General features: G+C 32.8%; 3 protein-coding genes across 5 annotated transcripts in view; 1 reads left to right on the forward strand and 2 right to left on the reverse strand.

Moving 5' to 3' along the window:
* Positions 1-4,452: 4,452 nt before the first annotated feature.
* Positions 4,453-5,774, reverse strand: LOC111404844 (uncharacterized protein At5g23160-like). Its single transcript, XM_023033581.1, has 2 exons — positions 5,223-5,774; positions 4,453-4,922 (listed from the first exon to the last, which is right to left on the reverse strand). The coding sequence occupies exons 1-2, from the start codon at positions 5,607-5,609 to the stop codon at positions 4,503-4,505; spliced, it is 807 nt and encodes a 268-aa protein (XP_022889349.1). The 5' UTR covers positions 5,610-5,774; the 3' UTR covers positions 4,453-4,502.
* Positions 5,775-16,330: 10,556 nt separating this feature from the next.
* On the forward strand, positions 16,331-17,349 carry LOC111404845 (protein LURP-one-related 8-like). Its single transcript, XM_023033582.1, has 2 exons — positions 16,331-16,765; positions 16,855-17,349. Exons 1-2 carry the CDS (start codon positions 16,514-16,516, stop codon positions 17,257-17,259), a joined length of 657 nt encoding a protein of 218 aa, XP_022889350.1. The 5' UTR covers positions 16,331-16,513; the 3' UTR covers positions 17,260-17,349.
* Positions 17,350-19,763: 2,414 nt separating this feature from the next.
* The window catches only part of LOC111403014 (mediator of RNA polymerase II transcription subunit 33A-like), a 14,378-nt gene continuing 10,911 nt past the window's right edge, over positions 19,764-23,230 (reverse strand). For 2 of the 3 annotated variants that reach the window (XM_023031355.1, XM_023031356.1), the window contains one exon: positions 19,764-21,115. In XM_023031355.1, coding sequence (XP_022887123.1) covers positions 20,013-21,115 — 1,103 coding nt within the window. In that variant the 3' untranslated portion in view covers positions 19,764-20,012. Of the gene's footprint in view, positions 21,143-23,230 lie in introns of all 3 variants that reach the window. The other variant, XM_023031357.1, reaches the window with a different exon arrangement.

A 23,230-nucleotide genomic window follows, 5' to 3' on the forward strand; every position in this document is an offset into this window, starting at 1 on the left:
CAAACATATTTGGTCGGATAATGGTCAAGAATTTCTATCTCATCGTATACAAGAATTCTTCCTAAACCATGGCATCATTCATGAAAGCACTTGTGTTGAAACACCCCAGCAAAATGATGTAGCTGAACAAAAGCATCGTCACCTATTAAATGTGGCTTGATGTCTTCGCTTTCATGCACATTTACCTATTTCCTTTTGGGTGGATGCATACTTACTGCTACTTATTTAATTAACCGCCTACCAACCCCCTTTCTTAATGGCAAAACACCTTATGACCTTCTTTTCAACAAGCCTCCCAAATATGATCATCTTCATGTTTTTGGATGTCTTTGTTATGCACACACTTTAAGTGTTTATCGAGATAAGTTCTTACCTCGTAGCACACCATGCATATTCATAGGCTACTCTTAAACTCCACACACCTATCTTGTCTATGACTTGCAATCCAAAAAGATATTCCTATCTCATGATGTCCACTTTATAGAATCTAACTTTCCATTTGCTACTGTGCAACCTTTAGATGCTTCATTACCACGCACTTTGTCAGACACCACACAGTCCCTCGATATAACTTATACTACCTTACCTTTAACCCATGATACACATGAGACTCAAGCAAATGATGTCAGATCATCTTCCCAAGCATCACCCTCACCAGACATTGAACTATCTATTCCAAATGATGATGAACCTACCATCTCCCCAGAACCTGTAATCGTTCTACCTCCATCCCCTAGACCTCGACGCACAGTCACTCGTCCCACATATCTTCAGGATTATATTTGATCATATATACCTTCAGAGGGACCAGGTTCATCATCTCATTCCCAGTCTTTCTCAAGTACGGTTCATTCTTTGCCTAATTTTCTTTCTTATCTTTTTTTTAGTCCAAAACATTTTGCTTTCCTCCCTTCTGTCTCCAAAAATGTTCAAGACCTTGTCCTCTACTCTCAAGCTATACTTGAGCCTCATTGGCAACAGGCTATGGCTTCTGAGATTCAAGCCCTTGAAGCCAATCACATATGGACCCTTGAGCATCTTCTCCCTGGTAAGAAAGCCATTGGTTGCAAATGAGTTTATAAAACAAAATTGCGTGCAGATGGTGCCATTGAACGTCATAAAGCTTGTTTAATTGCCAAGGGTTTCACTCAGGTAGAGGGCTTTGATTATACTGACACTTTTGCTCCTGTAGCTAAACTTGTTACTGTTCATTGTCTTCTTACTATAGCTGCAGCTAAACATTGGATTCTTCAACAATTAGATGTTCACAATGCTTTCCTTCACGGTGATCTTGATGAGGAAGTATACATGCGACCACCACCAGGATATTATCGTCAGGGAGAGACACACGTATGCCATCTCCACAAATCCTTATATGGTCTCAAACAAGCCTCACATCAATGGTATTCAAAATTATCTCATGTTCTTATCCTTACAGGTTTTTGTCAATCTGCAGCTGATCATAGTCTTTTCTCCAAGATCGAGGGTACAACATTTATTATCGTTCTTGTCTATGTTGATGATATCCTAGTTACTGGTAATGACATCTCTGGCATCAATTCTATCAAACGGCATCTTACACAGACTTTCAAAATCAAAGACCTTGGTGATCTCAAGTATTTCCTAGGGATTGAAGTTGCTCTATCTTCTAAAGGCATCTTTATCAATCAGAGGAAATATACTTTGGACATTCTTTCTGATTCTGGTTAGCTCAGCTCTCGCCCGGCTTATTTTCCCATGGAACAACATTACAAACTTAATGATTCGGATAGTGAACTTTTGGATGATCCTAGCTTATATCGACGATTGATTGGTCGTTTGATCTATTTAACTATCTCTCGTCCAGATATAACCTTTGTTGTCAACATTATGAGTTAATTCATGCACGCTCCTCGCAAGCCTCATCTTCATGCTGCTCATCGCTTGCTCCGCTATTTGAAGACTACTCCTGGTTATGGCCTCTTCTTCTCATCCAACTGTAGTTTTCAGATATTTGCCTTCTGTGACTCCGATTGGGCAAGTTGTCCACCCACACGACGTTCCACAACTGGTTTCATCATCAAATTGGGTGATAGCCCATCTCTTGGTGCACTAAGAAACAAAGTACTGTCTCTCGCTCTTCTGCTGAAGCTGAATTTCGTGCTATGACTACTACAACTTGTTTGGCTTCGTTTCCTTCTACAAGAACTTACTGTGCCCCATCAGCAACCTGTTCTACTTCACTGTGATAATCAGGCTGCCGTTCACATTGCTCGCAATCCGATTTTCCTCGAACGAACCAAACACATTGAATTAGATTGTCACCTTGTTCATGAGAAAATTAAATCCGATTTTCTTACTACTTCCTATGTTTCGAGCTCTCAACAAGAAGCTGATATTCTTACTAAACCCTTAGGACGTGAATTATTTGTCTTCTTTCGCTCCAAGTTGGACATTACGGATCTCCATACTCCAACTTGAGGGGGAGTATTACAGCACGCCCTTAGTCACAGCAGCAATCACAGAACTCCAACAATCAAGCAAATACTATGATTAGTAGAAATCACATAAATCATGCCTATGTTTTCCATTTATAGATTATTTCCATCACAGTATTCATTTACCATGTATAGCATATAGTTTCACCTATAAATGTATGCACAAATATTATAAAATATATGAAGAGGATTATTATAATTTTTACATCATTCCTTCATCAATACCTATATTCATCAAACTTTATTAGTGTGCATAGTTCAATGGTGCAAAGGGCAAGAGTGAGATTATCTCACACCTTACTGGCAGTCGCAGTGTAGGGGTTTGATTCCTGAGACATGGAATTGGACTCATTGTAGGCGCAGTGTACAGGCAGCTCTTGTTTCCTAGTCTGCTTGAGCACATCCCGCGATTTACCTCCCTCACAAAACTCTAAGGGTGGGGCGGTGGGGGCCCTCAAGGTTGGGGTTCAACCTTTTTTTATTTTTATATTGTTATTTATTTATTTATTTATTTTAGTTTATTATGTGAATCGAACTAATTCGTACAATTGAAATATTTAAACTAAGTGAGCTGAGCAGGGGCATTAAAAGCCCGAGAAACTGAAAATAGTTGCAAATTAACAGCAATAAATGGTGTCAATTGAATAGTATTATTAGGACTCATTAAAAGCTGATTACGTGGCAAGTTAGGCCGGGAATCAAGGGTTCTCGATAGAGTAACTTGGTCATGGGTTTTCACAAATGTTCTTCCTAAGCCCCGAGTTGACTTTGAAGGTATAAGTTCCCTTGGTCATGGATGAGAGTGCATACCATTTGTTCAAGACCACATAGTACATAATGTGTTGTTCAATCCCACTCCTTCTGCCAATGTGTCTCATGGATCAAATTCCAACGTGGAATCTTTTTAAAATGTAACTTCTACGTCGTCCATTTTGGTCACTAGCATGATTTCTAGTCAACCCCGTCATCTCTTTCACATCAAGTGCTTCGATTGTGACTCGGACTCCTTATTGTTCAGGACACTCATATTTTATGCCCTCGTTTGAGCCTAATTTTGGGGGGAAACAATGTATTTTTGAATAGTAAAGTGATAAAAAATATGTGGTTAAAAAATAAGGAAAATTTTTGAATTTACGTATAATATTATTTTATTAAAGATTGTGTATTTGAAACGATGTCAAAATATTATTTAAGAATGTATTCTTTTTCAAAAAACGAGCCTCAAACAATTATTCCATATTTGTTTCTTAAAAATCTCAACTACAAAATAGTACAAGTATCCTTAGTAGTTAAACGACAATAAATGTTTTACATAAGACGAAACAAAAAGATAAATAATTATTTTAAAACGAAATTTCCTTGCGAGAAGGCCCCATCACAAGTACCAACCCCATTTTGATTGCGTGTACCCAAATTAATCATTTAAAAAAAATAAAAAATAGACACGATATGACCCACTTGATTAAACTTAGTTTATAAATCAAAATCTTAGAACACCAGTCAAATTTGATGTTTGGAGCATCTTCGATACAATAATATGAATTGTTATACATATGACGGGCAAAATGAATATAAAAGTATTTTCAATGGAAATGTGAATTGCAGTAATTGTAGGTCAAATATAAAAAAGAAGATGTAGCAAATGAAGATAAATCATAAAATTTAAGTGGACGATGTCTATCACATCTTCCATAGGTGGAGACAAGCTAGACATCTTTCACCGTGTAAGTATTTTGGAATAATGTGACATTTTTTTATTGCAATCTAGTGACTAGAAATGCTCTTAGGAAGCCAGAAAAGAACAAGGGCGATTGTTCGTAGGGTCATACATTGAGTACTTTTTGTGCAAATATCTCCCAAATAAATTAATATGTTCTCTTTTTTAAGAGTAATTAAATAGAAATGATAAACATTTCCATATCTGTCACACAATAATAAGATCATGAACAATAAAATTCTACATAAACAAAAAGACTAAAGACCATACCCAAATCACACTAACAAAATGTCAAAAAGTTGACGAATTTACTTACATTGATTTGATCTCTCGAGAAATCCTTGTAACACAACTTTCTTATTATGCTCCTTTACATTTGATTCATCAAACTCCTTGGATGAACCTTTTTTCGTGTTGAATTCATTTCTTTGTTGTGCTCGAAAACTAGAAATGCAATAAAACCAAATGGCCGCGCAAAGAATGGCACATAATTTGCCCCAAAGTAACATAATTCCAAGTATTACCATTAGAACTGATATCCCAATGAGTGACCCAAATTTGGCATGATTTTCAATTGACTCACGACCGTAAATTCCCTGTTCAGGCATTGATTTTGACAGCTTCTTCCTTGTTGATCGGCTTGTATTGTTCCTAATCGTCTCATTTTCTGCACCCAAAGTTTTAGTCTTTTTAAGGATGATGTGCTCACCGCCGTTGTCCGTCGTGGCCTGAAGTAACAATGACAACTTCCCATTAAATTTTGTTAAGTCAAAACTCAAGGCCCATTTGTCGAGCTTTTTGAAAAGCCAAAAGTTAATTTTGAAATTAAAAAATTATTTTTCAGTTTGAATATTTGTGAAAAGTACTTTGTTAGAAGAGTTTTTTCAATAAGTTGTCACAAGTAATTTTTTCATAAAGCTTTTATACATAAAGTAGAAGCAGAAATAAAAATAAATGTCTTGCCAAACAGATCCTAACTCCATCTAGAGATGAAAATTGGATATATATATACACGCACACACTTATACCTCAGTAGATTTGTGTAGGCGAATTTGATCAGGTTCTGCCGCCATAACCATATTCAGATTATTTCCGCTGCCACCGGCGGTGGCCGGAAGCTGATCATTTATAGCATACGAATTCTTATCTTCCTTAGGAACATGAATTTTCTTGCTTGACCTCAACTTTGGTGCAAAGTTGGAGCTGTTCATTGGAACAGTTTTAGCAGATGATTTTTTCATTCTTGTAAACCAGTACGGCCGGAAAATTCTTTGGCCACCATATTTGTCCTTTTCACCGTCGCCGCCGGCAGAGATCTTTTTCTCATCATCCTTAACTGAAAATCCAAAACAACCCAGAAAGCAACTGCTTCTATGCTTCCTATTACTGGTTTTCGTAATTATATGATGCGACATGGAAGAGATGACAAAAACTCGCCGGCATCAAGAATGATATGGCTGCTGGTTTCTTGATTTCTTTCTCAATGGTCGAACTCATGGCCACTCATTCTGGTTGAAAATGTAAACCATAATGTCATACATGTTGAAATTGTGTTAAATGGTTTATATCATTGTCATTACTAATATAAATTTGGTGTAATTTTCTTCTTCTTTCCTTAATACAATAGAATAGTTTGAGGATGGCTGACTTGGACTTGGGGGCAGCTCAATGTCATTTTACCTCCTCCACGTTTTCAACAACTCCTAATTTTCCATTCTTATATAATATAATTTTTATAGTAGAATCGACTATTCTGACGGCCTTATTTGATGGAAATTAAAATCAAATTTTTAGCAGATTTTGATAAAATTTAATGAAATATCTGGTTATAAATTTGTGAATCCTATGAAAGTAGTTAAAATTAATCGTTGATTTTGAATTTGATAAAAATTTAGATTTAATCCCTACCGAGAATGATATGATTTTTTGACAACATTAAATGGACTATAAATACTTGTTAAATATTATTGAGTTCAACATATATACACATTCTTTATAGTCCATTTAACATGGTAAATGTATATTGAGTCCATACTTGACACACTAACACTATTTACAGCTTGTTCGAGTCAGAGATTGTTAATTAACTGCATAGATTTACTTCTTATTGAAGTTCTAATAACAGTTGACTAGTTTGGATAATCGCGAGCCCACTGTTTAGTGAAAAACAATTTTGGATTCTACTTTTGTGGTATACTAGCCATCGTGCCATGCAGGGGCAGACCCATTAAGGGCCCAGGGGAAGCAGTTGCCCCCATTGAAATTTCAAATATCTTGAGAAAAATGTTAAGACAAATGTTGGGCATCTGGTCCAGTGGTTATTATTGCTTCAAATGTAGGAACTAGGAAGTTTCGATTTCGATTCTCAAAATGTTCTTTTTGTCATTCTTTTTGTGTTTTCATTTTGGCTCTTTTATTCTTTTGCTTTCACAGTTTATTTATTTATTTTGTTTCGCCCCCACTGAAAAACAATCTTGGGTCCGCCCCTGGTGCCATGCGCATTATTTTTAAAATTATTGTTTTTATTATTGAAACATTACTTAACATTGATTTTTTCTTCTAAGAATTTAAAATATTTATTAACCAACTGTGGCAGCTTTTCTAATTCATTCATGGCCATCACATCAAATTATAAAAATGGAAGTTTGCATGTTTGGTTTACTATAGTTAAATAAGAAAAGAAAATAATGCTCATAAAATATAATTTTACAATACATTTGCAGTCTCGATCTTCATGATATTGGTCATTCTAATTATTCTCCTATCGAATACAAGAAAAACTTTACTTCACTGTTTCTTTAGTCTCAACACTTGACAACTTACTTTTCTTTAGCTTTTTAAATCTTTACAACCTTTTTAGCAATGGCAAATTCAGGACCAAAGTTCAGTTAGGGCGAATCTTGACCGTGGACCATTTACACGACTAAAATTTTTCAATTCTAATATTTGTCTTTTTATCTCTTTCCCCTTCTATTTGCCTTTTTACATAATGCAAAGCACAAATAACCAAATTCAACTAAAGAGTGTTTCCCACACGGATTAGCAGCACAAATGGTCCATGATGAAGGGGGCCTTGAGAGACAACAGAAGGAAGAACTGCAACATAAATATCATGGTTTGCAAGACTTCTCTATTGACAAAATTCAGAACCCCGAAAAGAGTTGGTTTTCCTATCTTTCTAGAGGTAAGAACATTACAATAACATTTCGCATTAGTTAACATCCACATTCAAGTCATTCAATTGAATCCCAATAATAATAATAATAATAATGACTATGTATTATCAATTGTATGAACTTTTTGTAGACAATCTGTTCAGTCCATCACTACATCTACTCTAAGACCATACAGTTGATCCATAAATTAATAACTGCTAGTAACCATTTGTCAAGATTTTATAGAACTCAGCATAAACACGATCCTAGGATTTAGTAACAGTAACACACATTACCCATGCACAATATAAAATGCAACAAACACGAACCCAAAGTTCACCGACACAATGGAGAAAGTAATAAATCCTGCCCAATCAAAAGTGCATACGTATCATTTAAGTACACGATAACACCTCTCAGTAACCAAAAATTGAATGAACCAGTTGGAGACTGAAGTCTTAGTAAAAATGGATTGTTTTAATTATGTTAGGTGTAAGGGAGATTTCTAGTATAAAATAGGATATACAACTAATAAGCATCCTACACGTGTTATGGTGATAAGCAATAAAGTTTCTCCCAACTACCACAAAGAAAAATGAACACTAACAACCAAACACATGCAAAAACACAATGGAGGTTCATACCTCCATAATCCTTATTCTAGACATCCAAGTAGGAATCGGGAAGCGCCCATCTAACTCTGGGCAGTTCTATATCATAAGTTGTTAGATAATCAATAAGTAGATTTCAGAAACTCCAAATGACCAAACAACCAAACAGGAAAAGAACAATTACCCTTCTTATATTTTCTTCTCTCACAGACAAATCAGTCTACAGTCTCACTTAGTTCGATTGTTCGTTGCCCGTTGGTTTGCAATCCCAGCCTCACTCGTCGGGAAGAACAAGCGTTTGCAAATTACAAATGAAATCTATTTTTTCAATTGGATTTTCAACTAACCGTGGGGTTCATATTTGGGATTTGGACCTCATTTTATTTTTTTAAAAAAAGAGGCCCAAAACTTAAACAAGCCCAAAACATCAAAGCAATTTTCAATCTTCCTCTGTTTTTCTTTTTCCATCGACTGCCTCTGTAAATTCCACCCAGGGGGCCAACAACCATTGCAAACTCCGGTGGAGCTAGCACGCCCGAAGAGCCCCTCGTCGAATGTTGGCTCCGCTATTGCTTCTTTACAATTTCTGCTCTTCAACTAAGAATGCATGAATTATAACGATAAAAAAAGAATGCATGAATTATTATAGAAAATATAAACTTAAAGAAATAAAAGGAGAGGTAAATAGTAGTAAACATCTACCACCTTTCACTTCTTCTGTAACCTCATTTTCAACATTTTTTCTTACAATTACGTCCCCAACTTTTGATAATTAGCGAGATTCATCCAAATTGATGGTTTTAATTTATTAATCCGTTAGTATGTAAGTAATTTTACTAGAATATTTGAAAATTCAAAGGGTAAAAATATTATTTTTTATATTATTTATCAATTTTTTTTAAAAAAATACAAAATTCAGAATTAAAAAAAAAGATTTAATTAAAAGGAAAATGGAAAAAGCGAACATCCTTCATCCTAGACCTTTTACCACCATCAGTGAAAGCCACTGTTAAATTCGTAAGCTTCCAAGTTCACAAAGCAAGTCTAGTAATTCATCCATGAAATATGAAAGCACATCAAGAAAGTATAAATTACTACTCCACATACTAAAGGAGCTTGAGTTATTCTTCTAAGAAATTGACTTTTTAAATGGAACCCAAAATTCAATATATATAGTATTAGAGCTCTCGAAGTTCAACCGATCAATTCCTTACGTTTAAAGCCAAAAATCGAGCAATCAAAATTTTAAAATTAATTTTTCGAAAGAGTAGTGTTTTAAAAAGAGTAAAGTCAAAATTTAAAAACTTCACAGATATTTGTGTAATAATTTATGTCATACACGTACTCATCTATTTTATTGTAATTGAAATTGAGAAGGACTTTTTCCGATTGAAAAAGTTAGTTTGGTCATGAAATTAATTTTTTCCAAATTAATCATCCAAACTTTAAGGTTTTATACACATTGATAATGAGTTATACTATATATAAAATATTGATTTACAAAGTCGGTCGACAAAATAATATCTATACCAATTATTTCAAAAACAGATTTTTAAATCATTGAAAATCAACGATTTAAATTTTGCCAACACTTATTTTGTCAATCAAATTTGTAAATATACTTTGTTCGAAATAATAGCATAATATGTTGGTAATTGAACTATAGTTTTTTTCTCCATTAGTCACCAAACTATACAATTTGAGGCACTGTTTACCAAGTTAATATCCTTATAGCTAGAAAATTGTCTAATTTGATTAGCGTCAATCCATGAAGTTTTCAAATGAGTCTTCTCTCCAATAGGGTAGTTTTAAAATGGAGGCTAATTATATGAAACAAACATAAATATCAGTGACTAGCTTAGCCTTACTAAAATCAATATGAAACTTATTAAAACATTAATTTCATTACTATTCAAAAAATTAAAAACATAAAACTTAATAAATTCTAAAATGAAGATTATTATTATTATTATTATTATTATTATTATTATTATTATTATTATTATTATTATTATTATTTGTAATTTGTAATTTATGAAAAAAAAAATATATTTAAAAACCTAAGAACTAACGTTTTACTTATAACTGTTTAATTACTTAAAATTTGAGATTTTAAATTTACTTGATAATTAAATGATTATTCAATGTTAAACTCTCAACATTTTAATATCAATGGACTTTAATATTATATATTTGGATAATTAAGAAAACAAATGCAATAAAGGTTATTCAATAATTTAAAAATAAAAATGAATAAAAGGGTTAACGGACTCACATAGTTATAGATAGAATTTTTTAGGTCCTTGTTTGATAAAGGGACTCGAGATGTAACACCCTCAAATCTAGATACCTGGATTTAGAAGTATTATCATTTCATTTCTTTAATACAGTGAACATCATTGACTTTTTTTCGAAAATAAAGTTAACATTTAATTTTATTGTTATTTTTTAATTAATTGTAAAAGTTTTCTACACGTTATGTTCATAAATAAAGTCAATATTGAAATGTATTAGTACTGAATTCATCGCACTACAAGTAGTTGTCTTGAATCATTGCCTTCATCATTTGAAATGGGGAAGGATTAAATGGAATGAACTAACGTTCAGTAAGCAAACTTCATGCATATAACATATACTTATAATGTGTATATGAATAACTTTAAAATAAAAGCATATCTCAATATGTATCACATTCATTTCATTTCTTTAAAAACTTAACATTGATTTCATGAGCTTAATTGGTTTATCGTTTAACTAATCAAAATACAGTGGGCAATTATTATTTGGAATAAGATCAAGTCAAATCGTACCACAAAACGATTAGCATTAATATTATCCTTGAACATTAGTTAGGTGCGTCGATCCCTCACAGCCCATTTCCCTCTGACAATTTTTATGGCATAAACATATACTTCGTAATAAAAAGATTCGGAATATATATCTTTTTAAAACATTCATTGACTCATTAACATTTGAAAGCTTTTATTTCTCGAAACTTCATGTATGCTTTTTGATGTATTAGCATGTATAAATATGTAATGAGAAATATTAATGATATAAAACATAATAATCAAGTTATCATAATGACAAATAAGATAACACATTTATACATTTAATCAAATGATATACGCGTGAAAACGTAGGGGAGGTTTACTTATCTGAAATCCTTAACAATTCACTTTTAGGATTACAAATGAAGATGTTCTTAGCCATCCACGAAGTCTATTTGCCAATTATAGTAGGTCATTACCATTCAATTAAAATCTAATAATAATATATATCCCAAAAATCCATATCCTTATTCTTTAAGATAAAATAATTATTATTATTACGACCCAACATGTAAATTAGAAAGTACTCATGATCTATAGAAATTTAAAAGTGAAACTTATTGTCAAAATCACTTTTGACCCATAATGATTTCATCAAATTTCTTTTCGCATATAAACAAGATAACTAACTTCTAAATTCCATAAGCCAAACTATTTGTAAGGCAACAGAAATTCAATACAAATAAAAATCATGATTTTCTAACAAATAAATTGTTTTATTATAAAATAAATAATACTTGCTTATATCCTCATATGAATAAAACTCACAATCATATAACTATTCATTTGGGTGACAAATTTCTAGTTGTTAATTACCATAAACAAAGGAACCCAATAATTTAAAAAAAAAAAATTGCTTAAAAATACAGTTTGTGCTAAATAGATTTATGTGAATTACTAAAACATGATTATAATTATGTATACTGCGTTGGGGTATACATACATACACGTAAGTGTGCTTGGAGAAACTAAAATGGGCCTCTAAATAAATATTGGTTAATCCACGTATTGCAAAAGTGATATTTGACTAGAATAGGTTTGACTATAGGATGATTCCACCATAAATTATAGTAATCACTGATTTGATTATCAAATGTTATTTAAATAGAATAAGAATATACATTTAATTTGTTTGTACATAAAAATACTTCACAAAATTGCACAAGATGTAGGTTGAACCCCAATTTTGAGGGCTCCTCGCCCCACCCCTAGAGCTTAATGAGGGAGGTAAGTTGCGGGATGTGTCCCATCAGAGCAGGGAACAAGAACTGTCTGTACACTGCGCTTACAAGGAGTCCAATTCCATGTCTCACGAATCGGACCCCCACACTGCGGCTGTCAATAAGGCGTGAGATAACCTCACTCCTATCCTTTGCACCACTAAACTATGCCCCAAGAGGGTAAATTGCACGAGATGTAGGTGTGACAACATCCGGTTTGATTTATTTATTTATTTTATTTTGCCATTATTCAATAGATTGCTACTAAATGTCTTCTATATAAATTATGAAAGTCAAATTATGTACCTATAGAATTGCTGTAGACCTCCAACTCACAGAAGATGAAGCTAATTAAAAAGAATAATTCTCCCTGTCCCGGGTTGGGGATAGGGCGGAAGACATGACGTCTTCAATAGCCGTCTTCAATAAATAAGAACTCATTGTGAATGTCGTTATTCTCAATGACTAGAGAGAGTAAAAGAGTCCATTGGCTAATTCATAAGATGTCAATAAGTATTTCGTCAACATAAAAGTGAAATGGAAAATGATATTTCTGGGATTTAAATATCAAATATTTGAAAAGAAAAATACTATCTAACACCATTAATGCTACAATATCATTATATATATGACAATAAATGATGACCGAACGAAATATAGAATTAAATGATTCATCTAATTATACCTCTAACTTAAAGTCATATTAGTGTCACCTAAACTATTGTTTTAGCCCTCGTTTGGCCCTCATTAATTTTTATTACATTATATTATATTTTTCTCTCTCATATTTTCAACCACACATTCTTCCATAAAATTATCTTACACATAAATTGAAAAATTTTCCTTCTTTTTTAATCACTTATTTTTCAAAAAAATACTACTCCGCCCATTTTCAACACTACAAAATGGGGGCTAAACGGGGGTTTAATACCAGTCATTGAAAAATAACAATGTATTAGAGTCTCAAGGGGTAGAGATTCTTTTTCCTTATACTTCTCCCATTAATAATTCATTTGCATTATAACAGTAAGTAATAAAATTCTATCGAGCAATATTAAAGGAAAATATAACTAAAAATTATTTATTAAATTACATATCAAATTGCATTGAATAATATTAAAGAAAAATATACTCAAAATTTATTTATTTATTCAAAAATCTAATAAGTATATAAAATATTTTATTTATAATTTTTTAAGAACTTAATATTTAGTATTTAATTTTATATTTAACAATTATTAATTAATTTCTTATTCGCAACATCTTAATGAACTTAATATTAAATATTTGATAATTAGTACGAAATGATTTAGAATAAAGTTTATAATCATTCATTACATAATCTGCTTCAAAATTTAATAAAAGGGTTAAAGGCCTCCAATGATAGAAGATAATTTCAATCTCTACGCGGTGAAGGGTGACAAGGATTTAAAAGTAGACATAATAATAATAATAATAATAATAATAATAATAATAATAATAATAATAATAATAATAATAATAATAATAATAATAATAATAAAGTTGTTTAAGCAATGGATAGTGAAAGAAATGAAAGACTTAAAAGTATTCGACAAGAATTACAAAAGGTAGAAAAGCAAAAGCTCTTTTGGGAGCAATGGCTAAATACGTACCGTGATCCGCATTTTTACGCTGGAGATGAGACAATAAGTGCAGCAATACAAGTTGCCCAAGCACGCATCGAAGAAATGGAAGACAAGAAGAGGACCCTCCTCGATGAACAACAGAAACTCATTGGCACTCTGGTTGATAGGAGAGCATAGAAGAGTTCGTCGACTTCTTTTAAAAGATTTTAATATATATATTCCTCGAAGTATTTCTTTTAATGTGTGGAATGTGGATTTTATTTTATTTGTCTAACTTTGGTAGATTTCTCCCAACGCTATTTACAGAAATTCTACGAGTCCCTTGGTGGATAAGTCCAACAACTCAGCTATGCTAAATATAATTCATGCTATTAATAATTTCTTTAGTTTATATTTTATTAAAATATCAAAATTTATTCAGAAACCTAATAAGTATGTTAGAATATTTTAACTATTATATTTTTTATGGATTCAATAGTTTAGCAGTTAATAAATTTACTATATAATTATTTCATAATATTAATCAATAAGCAATATGAAAATTCACGTTGAAAATGCTATTATATAATGTGGTATTAGCTCGATTTGAAGTTTTCCAGTACAATACATATTAAGCTCTGACAAACTGTCCAAACTCTATTTTGCAGTTTTTTAATATATATATTTTTCTTCCTTTTGTGGGTTTTTTTCTTTCTTTTTTTAATTTTTTTTAATCGGACTTCTCTTTTCGAATTTGGTTTATAAAACTGTTATTTAATTAAGTAATTTTATTAACAAAACATAGGTCATCAGCAACATTGGATTCTTTAGTATGTAATTCCTATCGTTGGAGTGGTTTTCCTTCTCTGGGAAATTTTGGCTCTTTTTTCTTGCCCTACCTTTAACAACTAATCAAATGTATGGTCTCTGATTCGCTGGATCAACGACCAAGGATTGGTCGCAAATCGCAATGGAGCATAACAAAATTAGTCCAATTTTACCGGATCAAAACCTCTATGAACCATTTGTTGGTCACTAATTGTGTCTTTTAGCAACCAAGATTTATTAGTCGTTAAACCTTTGGTCAGTGTAGCTCATTTTTTTGTAGTGTATGATGTGACGAAATTTGATTGAATCAAAATCTCATCAAACAAATAAAAAAGAAAAAGAAATTCTCTTAATTTCTTTTTGTCATTAACCCACATTATATAAGCACAATCATTTAAGTGGTGAAGAGATCTTAGTAGTTTTAATTCAATTTATTACCACCCTATCAATCTGTAAATGATAATGTATGACAAGCATTTTCCTTGCACTAAGTATAGCGAAAATTCAAAAGCTTTTTCTCAATACGTCAACCATTATGTATTCATTGCCTTTGGGCGTTGTCACAAGGGCATGCTGTTACAGTATGAATGTGAATCGATATTGTATTATTTGTTATCATATATGGTGCAACACTCCAAATGGAACGATTGATGATTCAAATTTCATTATGTCTTAAGAGTTAAGAGGCTTCTTCGTGAATTTGCTCGATCTATTTTCACTAATTCTTAGTCTATTATATATAAATTTCGAGTATCTACGAATATATGACTTGTTAATTTAGTAGATTGACAATGCAATCAAGACGAGTTTGAATATTCGAACAGACCATGTTATTCATAGGTGGTATAAGCACACACATGGTTTACTAGCTAGTTTAATCAATCACACAGAATTCCAAACTTGTTCATACTTGGAAGTCCCAAAATATGGGCAAGTCAATCAAATGGTAATATTTCAAAGATTATTAAGTAATGCTATTTAACTTTACTGGAATCATAATTCCAGTCTATACGACAATAATGTGACACGAAATGATTTTCATTTTTTATTTAACCTATCACCTATCATCATATAGACTGAAGTTATAACCACAAAAAGGTTAATAGCATTATTCAATAATATTGGTAACCTATCATTTTCAACATATTCTCTAACTTCAATTAATTAAAGATTCAAATTACATTCATCTTTATTCTTTGAACTGGTTTTTCACGTTCTTAATGAATCTTTAGAATAACACTAAAACAAAGGATAAATTATCTATTTGGGCTACCAAATAAAAACACACTTAACAGTTATGCAAACTCTCGATGTATATAGCGACATATTCTCAATGTAAAATATTTTTCATTTTTATTAAAGTCAAAGATAGTTACCGACGGATTTAACAAAAAAAAAAAATTAAAAAATGCATATATAATATATATAAAATATTAAAAGAATAATTTTTTTATCATTTTACTGACGTCATTAACCTAAATTAAGAAAAACTAACCAGGAGTCGAGTTGGAAATGCATGTGATTGGGATATATATTTCATTCTTTAAACAAAAAAAGACAAATTTATTATATATATTTTTTTCACACGAGAAAGGAAAAAAATTAAAATAAAAAGAATTATTAAAATGTAGGGGTGGGGGTCCTACGAAGTGATTAGTTAAGCACTAAGTATAACAAGACATTTAAGACAACCAAACTTGGGTCTACCTTTCCACGCACATTAATTCTCTTCTTTCTACCTTTCTTCCTATAAATTATAAATTTGAAAGAGACAATTTTAAAAGTAATTGATTTAATTATGACATATGTAGTGTTCTTCATTTTAAAAATTACTGTCGAAATTTGAAATTTCATTTTAAAATGTTAAGACCAGACGGAAAAGAGTTTGTTATGACGAGACGAAAAAGAGTTTATCGACAATAAAATATTAAAGAGGGCTCTATAATAGGGTAGTTGATCTCTTCATTTTAATATATTATAGGATGGAACTTTACCTCGTCGTTTATATTGAGAAAACCCAACACCACCACCATTTTCATCGCCAAATTTGAGAAAGCTTAAGATTTCTCGTAATTTTTGCAAATATCCATGTCCAGGATTCATCCGACCGAAAAGTTCTCGCCGGGAGATTCTCATCCTCCAAGTCCGCCCTCTCTCTTCACTTTGTGGAAGAGATCCACCATGAATTTCCAAGGAACTGATGGATTTACAGTTTTTGATCACCGCGGCAAATTGGCTTTCCGGGTGGAGAATTACGCCAGAAATAGGTGTTTCGCCGCTGCTGGCGGACTGCTTCTCATGGACGGATCGGGGAAGCCTCTATTGACGGTGAAACCAAAGGTATATACATCAGTGCATATATTCATTCATGTGCATGTTAATTTACGAGATCGAGAAAACCAAAATTAACCCTAGGAATTTGTGTGCAGGCATTGAGCATGAAGAATCAGTGGAATGGATACAGAGGCGAACTCGATTGTTCGAAGAATGCGACGCCGTCGAGGCTATTCACGATGAGAAGACCTTCCTCAAATCTAATTCACACGAGTGCATCCGAGGCAGAAATCCACATAGATGAAAGCAACCAAACAGCGCCACCAGATTTCAAAATCGAGGGATCATTTGGACGACGGAGTTGCAAGATCACCAGAGGCGCCACCGGCGAGGTGGTGGCTAAGATATCGAGAAAAACAGTAAATGCGACTCTTGTGTTAAGCAACGACGTGTTTACTCTAATGGTGCAACCTGGTATGGAGCCAGAGCTTGTAATGGCCTTCGTAATTATCCTAGATCGCATTTGTATCAAGCCATTTTCCCCTCTTCTATGTTCATAACTATAATGTCTCCGATGTAGTTTGCCAATTTTTATGTAACATCTTTTTTGAAACTGTATGCTGAAATCTATTAACAAATCCTCAAATTCATGGATCGTGCTTGGGATGAATTCTTGGGTCTAATCTCATCTCGGGTTATTAGGAAGCTATCAAATCCTAGTTCAGGGACAGACGAGGCCCCTACCTAAACTTGTTCAATGAATTAAAATGCATATTAATATCATTGAACAGGCCTAGATACACCCTACGACCACTAAATAACATTACTCCAATAAAAATTGGTTACTCGTCAATTTAATACTATAACGTTGCCCGTTATGAAGCAAGCTCCATATATTCAAGAAATAATACAAGAAGTCACCTGCAAACCGAAGATGGATATACAGTACTATTATTCATCTGTTTATTTGTAAATAAGATCACTCATATATTATCGAATGAAGATGACAATGATTCTGTTATCATGTAAACTAAAGATGATCATCACTCTATAGATAAATAGCATTATTCGTGTATTTATTTATGCATAGAATTTGATGAAGTGTAATTTGCATGAATAAACGCTACATAATTTGTCAAAACGCGATTTATCCACCAAAACGTGTTTGTAGCCATTAATCTTTAATTCTCGCCAGGGGCGGATCCAGACCTTTGGTATTGTGGGATCAAAATTTTAAAAATAATTTTTTAATAAACAATATAATATCAATGAAAATAAGTTTATATGTATTTTGACACTTTGAAAATGTCGTATAATTACATCATTATTAATATTATTAAATAAGTTTTGCTAGTTGTTTACTTTTGTTTATCATTTCATTGACAAATGCTGAGCTAACATTGAGTAAATTAAATTGAATATAGAAATTAAATGAATTGAAATAAAATTCAAGTTTAGTTCAAGAAGTAAATGAAATTCAAATTTAAAGCAAATATAATTCGAAATTAATTCAAATTGCATTTAATCCGTAACGACTCTAAAAAATTTATGTCATATTTCATGTAAGACTTCCGAATAAAACGATATAAATTATATTGAAAAATTTATCGTGCAAAAATAATAATTAATTGAATTTTTTAAAAGAAAAAATGAGTTAGACGTCTTTTCTGAGGCGTACGTTTGATACATATTTAACTATTTTCGATATCCGTTTGAACCATTCGATATGAAAACGATGTAGTTTTCGAAACAAACTTTTACATGGCATAGACGATTTGTGGATTCAGATAGCACATAATCGCAAACAAATTTTTCAAGTTAAGATATTATCTAAATTCTCAAAATACTAGTTTCAAACACCCTACTTTAACATGTAACTTTTGTTATAGTTGACTACTTCGCATGCCATTAATGAGTTAAAAACTAAGTCATGAGTACTTCGAAATGGTATTAAAAATGTAATATTTTAACTTCATTTGACATCCCGACGAGTACATAAAAGTAGATTGTAAAAAAAAAAAAATACAGGGGCAAAATTTTGACCCCACATGACCCCATGTGGGTCCGCCCCTATTCCCGCTATAGTACAAATCTTCCGCGTTGGTAGGCGGAGCCATAACAGAAAGAATTTGACATTAGACATTAAGGTTTCGACGAAATCAAAATTTACAGCTTTTCGTTTTGTTTTATTGCTTTGGCTCTTTCCCATTTTTCAAATTCTTTCTACATAAGTTTGAACAATTTATAATTAAATAATTTGAGAAAAAGAGAAGTTCAATTAAGGTGGCCGGGTCAAATTTGTTTTCAGTATTTCTCAAATCTTGTTCCGGTAATTATCCGTGTAAACTTGCATGGCTTTCTATTGAGAGAGAAAATTGCAGAAAAGATCCTCAACTTAAGGGTGTTTTAATAATGGGTCCTCAAGCTTTAATTTTTGACAGCTAAATGCTCAATCTCTCACTTTTGTAGCAATTTAATCTTCATCTGAATCCAACATGTACATCAATGGTACATTCATTAGAACAACGTATACATTACTCCATCAGAGTCCAATGAGATTCCAACTTAAGATTTTTATATGTTGAACCATTTTGCAACTTTTGTAGGAAGATTGAGAACCGCAACAACTCAAGTCGTATCTCCACTAGTCGAGTCTGAGCAAATGGACATGATTGCTAAGAATGCAACCTTTGGCCAATGAGCTAAGGAACAATCATGGANATCTCCACTAGTCGAGTCTGAGCAAATGGACATGATTGCTAAGAATGCAACCTTTGGCCAATGAGCTAAGGAACAATCATGGAATACGAATCAAATTATACATAATGGCCAAATTATACGTCAATTTCCTTATTAAAATTATAGATTTTTTTTTTAACTTTTTAATATACTTATATTTAATGTACCTTGTTATCAACAAATAAAAACTAATTCTATTTAAATCGTTACTTAATGCATGGATATATTAGGAAAAATGTAAGAAAAATTATATTTCCAACTATATTAATTACATTTTCTTAGTCTGTGTAAAAATAAAAACAAGTATATCTTTATAGGACGGAGGTAGTAATAAATATTATAATAAACGCAACAATGCATAACGTCTAAGTTCCCTTTAAAGGGTTAAGACTTCTAGTACATTTTCATAATAATATATCAAGGATATTTAACAGGAAATATTTTCTCCAAATTTCATGGAAAAATCGGTAAGAAGCCCTCTTGTTTAAATATAAAACTGTCATTGTTGAAGCAAGTTATAGATGAACACCTACCCTTGCTTTCAAGGATATGACTGTACATTTGGGAAGGAGCATCAATTGTCCAGGACAGAATTGAGCAGCATTTCGGCCACTAATCCCATAGTTGCTGTCCCACCTCTTTCAAGGAGAGCTAGAGCAAGTTCACTCTCGTGCCATCCTCTTAATCCCTTAGCCAATATCCTCAACGTCTCAGGCTTCACTTCCTGAATCCATATGGGCGCAAAACTCACAGTTAAACCCACCAAACAAGAGACATAAGCTTTCCAGGTGATCGGATCACATTCAAGCAATAAGTTACCATTGAGCACACCGGCTATAAAGTCCATGTGGGTACCAACAATACTAGATCTTCTAGAAAGTCCCCGTGAAGGTCTTTTGGCACCAACGCCCCATACGAAAGCCCCAGATAAAACCAACAAATACGCCATTGCATATCCTTCCAATATCTGGCATACTGCTCTCGCCTCACCCCATTTTCCTTTTCCTGCAGAGAGCAACCAAGTAGGCAGAGTTTCTTCGTATAACTCTTGGACTAGGCGGAGCCCACCTGCTACGCATAAGAGACTTGCACCAAGTGTGGCCACCTCCTTTGCCTGGGAAGCAGCGACAGCTAAAGATGGTTGACCAGATTTCAAAAGTGGAGAGCCTGTTCTTGCCCATTGCATAGCTGAGTTGCGTGAAAACTCAGCTACAAGACCTACAATCACATTATTCACATGTTGGATATGGCGTATTGTGCGACAAGACCGAAGATACAGAAACCCAGGCGCTACAGGGGGTTGAAAGCCTCGGCCTGAGATGAAGTTACCCAAGAGACGATTTACACTTTTTCCAGTTGACAATAATGAGGTCGCAGGATGGAATGATCCAAGAAATGAGGTAAAGCAACTCCGCAAAAGCTGAGAAACAGCTTCCCCATTCTGTCTGAAAACAGAGTTCGAACAAGATACAATGATAAAATCATGCCAGCTATGAACTTTTTGGGCCCACAAAGAACAAATTATAGGCATGCTAGGCCATGCACAACTCGCAGCACAGTTCTCCAAAGCAGGTCCAGCAACAGCGTGGATGTACTCCAAGCTCTTATCAAGTTTGAAAGTAATGGTTAAGCTGACAAGAGCTGCCATGGGCAGTGGAAGCATAGCTGGTAAAACTCCTGCAGATGGTATTGCTGTTTAGAAACCTATGTACGTAAATATTGCAAACCAAATTAACTATCCCATAAAAGGTCACCCAAAATGTTATGCCTTGAGCTTTTTGAAAGATTAAAAAGCTTTAAGCTATTGGTAGAAAAAAACCTGGAATATCAGATAGAATATTAGAAGGTTGGAAAGTTTTATAATTATAAGGATCCATTTAGGCAGAAGTGAAGATTGCAAATTTAGCATCTTTAAGTGCCCAAATTGTCATCCTAGTCATCATCTCTAAGAGATCAGCAAAAAGATCTGACTGAACTGTGTCAAAGAGTGGATAACATACAGCCTTAAAGGAATCAATTAGCAGGAATGACAAAGCAGAACTTCATAGAGCAAAAGATTGTGGTGTTTGAGTAAAGAGTAAAGAGTAAAGCCTAAGCTAATCGGAGAAGATAAACCATAGACCAACGTCCCATTAGCTGAAGGTCCAACAATGATAATGAGCCTTAAGAATTTAAATAGAAACTATTCACTGAGTGCACAACATGGGCTTTTTATAATAAAAATTTAGAGGACTCATTGTTCGTAAGGTAATACTCTGATAGATGGTTCTATTACTGTTTTATTACATCCTAAGAAGAGCTTTATGGTTATAAGGTATGGTCATACACATAATATAATAAGATATAAAATAAGAGGAAATTGTCTGAGGACCAAGTTCGGGGAAAGAAAAAGAAAGACCTCTTTTTCCAATTTTTGGCAAATCCCTATATACCCTAATAAGTGTATGCTTGGGAGTTTTTTTAACGGGTTTTGAACATTTTTTGGTAGCTCCGGAGAGGTTAAGGAGCACTCATGCTTGTTAGCCTTTAGGGCACTGGTCTTGGGTGATTTAAAAACTACCCAAAACCATTATATTGTAATTTGAGTTGTACTTCTCAACCCACCAAATAGGTGGTTTTTTGGCTGTTTTTCAAAATCTCTTTCAATTTTACCCTCTCTAAAACAATTATTTTACAAGAAAAAAATTCAATAATATTTACAAAAACTGCTTATAAATAAAATATATAATAGCAAAGAAATATATTTTATAACTAAAATTTTACTTATAAATAAAAAATCACTTACAAGACCAAAATTCACTTTTATGTAAAAATAAAATAAGAAATAAAAAATCACCCGTTAAGTAAAAAGTACTACTAATAAAATAAATATTCACTTATAAAATAAAAAAAGATATGAGTAAAAAAGTTATGTAAAAATTACATATAAGTACAAAATTAGCTTATAACTGTAAAATTTACTTATAAGTAAAAAAACTACTTATAAATTAAAATTTTAATTAGAAATAAATATTTCACTTCTTTAGTTCAAAATTAATATTTATTCAAAATTACTAAGTAAATATCGCTTATGAGTAAAAAATAAATAAATAAATAAATCATACAAGAAATTAAAAATTTCACTAAGTCACGTACACGTTTACTCCATATTTTTCACACATATCTACATATTTTATATATGGGCATATATGTAATTTTGTTCTTTTAAAAAATTTTGAAAACTAATGATAATAAACTCCTAAGTATGGATCAAACTGCTTTAAAAGCAGCTACTAAAAACCACCCAAACTAAACCTCTCATAAATGTCCAAAACCTCATAAACGATACCCCAAAAACTCCCAAGAAGGCCCCTGAATTCAAATAATTCCATAAGTATAGGGAATTATTGACAGCAACGCAGCACCTGTATGGTGCATTTTCTGTGTTTGTTATGTCAAAAATCAATAAAAAACTGCCAAGTGTCTTTCTATAATAATTCTATCGAACTTTTTTGGTACTCCTTCCCCATACACACAACCGTTTCATTTTCAGCATTAGGCGTGGCAAACGTTCAACAGTCACAATTGAAACTGTTTGTCAGGGATTGAGGGATCAGAAATCTCACTTCTTACCGGCACACCTGAGGTTCCAGAAAATTTCGTCATGAAGCTCAACTACAACTGGATGTTCTTTCTAACTCAAGACACCATTTATTATGTCAAGCCTCCAGCCTCGGCTCCTACATCTGTCTCAACCAATGCCCTCACCATCTAAGTGTCCATTGCTACATCAGTCGCTACCAATGGACCCCC

This window comes from Olea europaea, chromosome 11 (assembly GCF_002742605.1).
Source record: "Olea europaea var. sylvestris chromosome 11, O_europaea_v1, whole genome shotgun sequence".
NCBI lineage: Eukaryota > Viridiplantae > Streptophyta > Magnoliopsida > Lamiales > Oleaceae > Olea > Olea europaea.

Coding starts and splice junctions, on each gene's coding strand:
- LOC111404844 (XM_023033581.1), bottom strand. CDS start 5,609: ATGTCGCATCATATAATTACGAAAACCAGTAATAGGAAGCATAGAAGC. Junction 4,923..5,222: donor GCCTACACAAATCTACTGAG/GTATAAGTGTGT, acceptor TTGTTACTTCAG/GCCACGACGGACAACGGCGG.
- LOC111404845 (XM_023033582.1), top strand. CDS start 16,514: ATGTCCAGGATTCATCCGACCGAAAAGTTCTCGCCGGGAGATTCTCAT. Junction 16,766..16,854: donor TATTGACGGTGAAACCAAAG/GTATATACATCA, acceptor ATTTGTGTGCAG/GCATTGAGCATGAAGAATCA.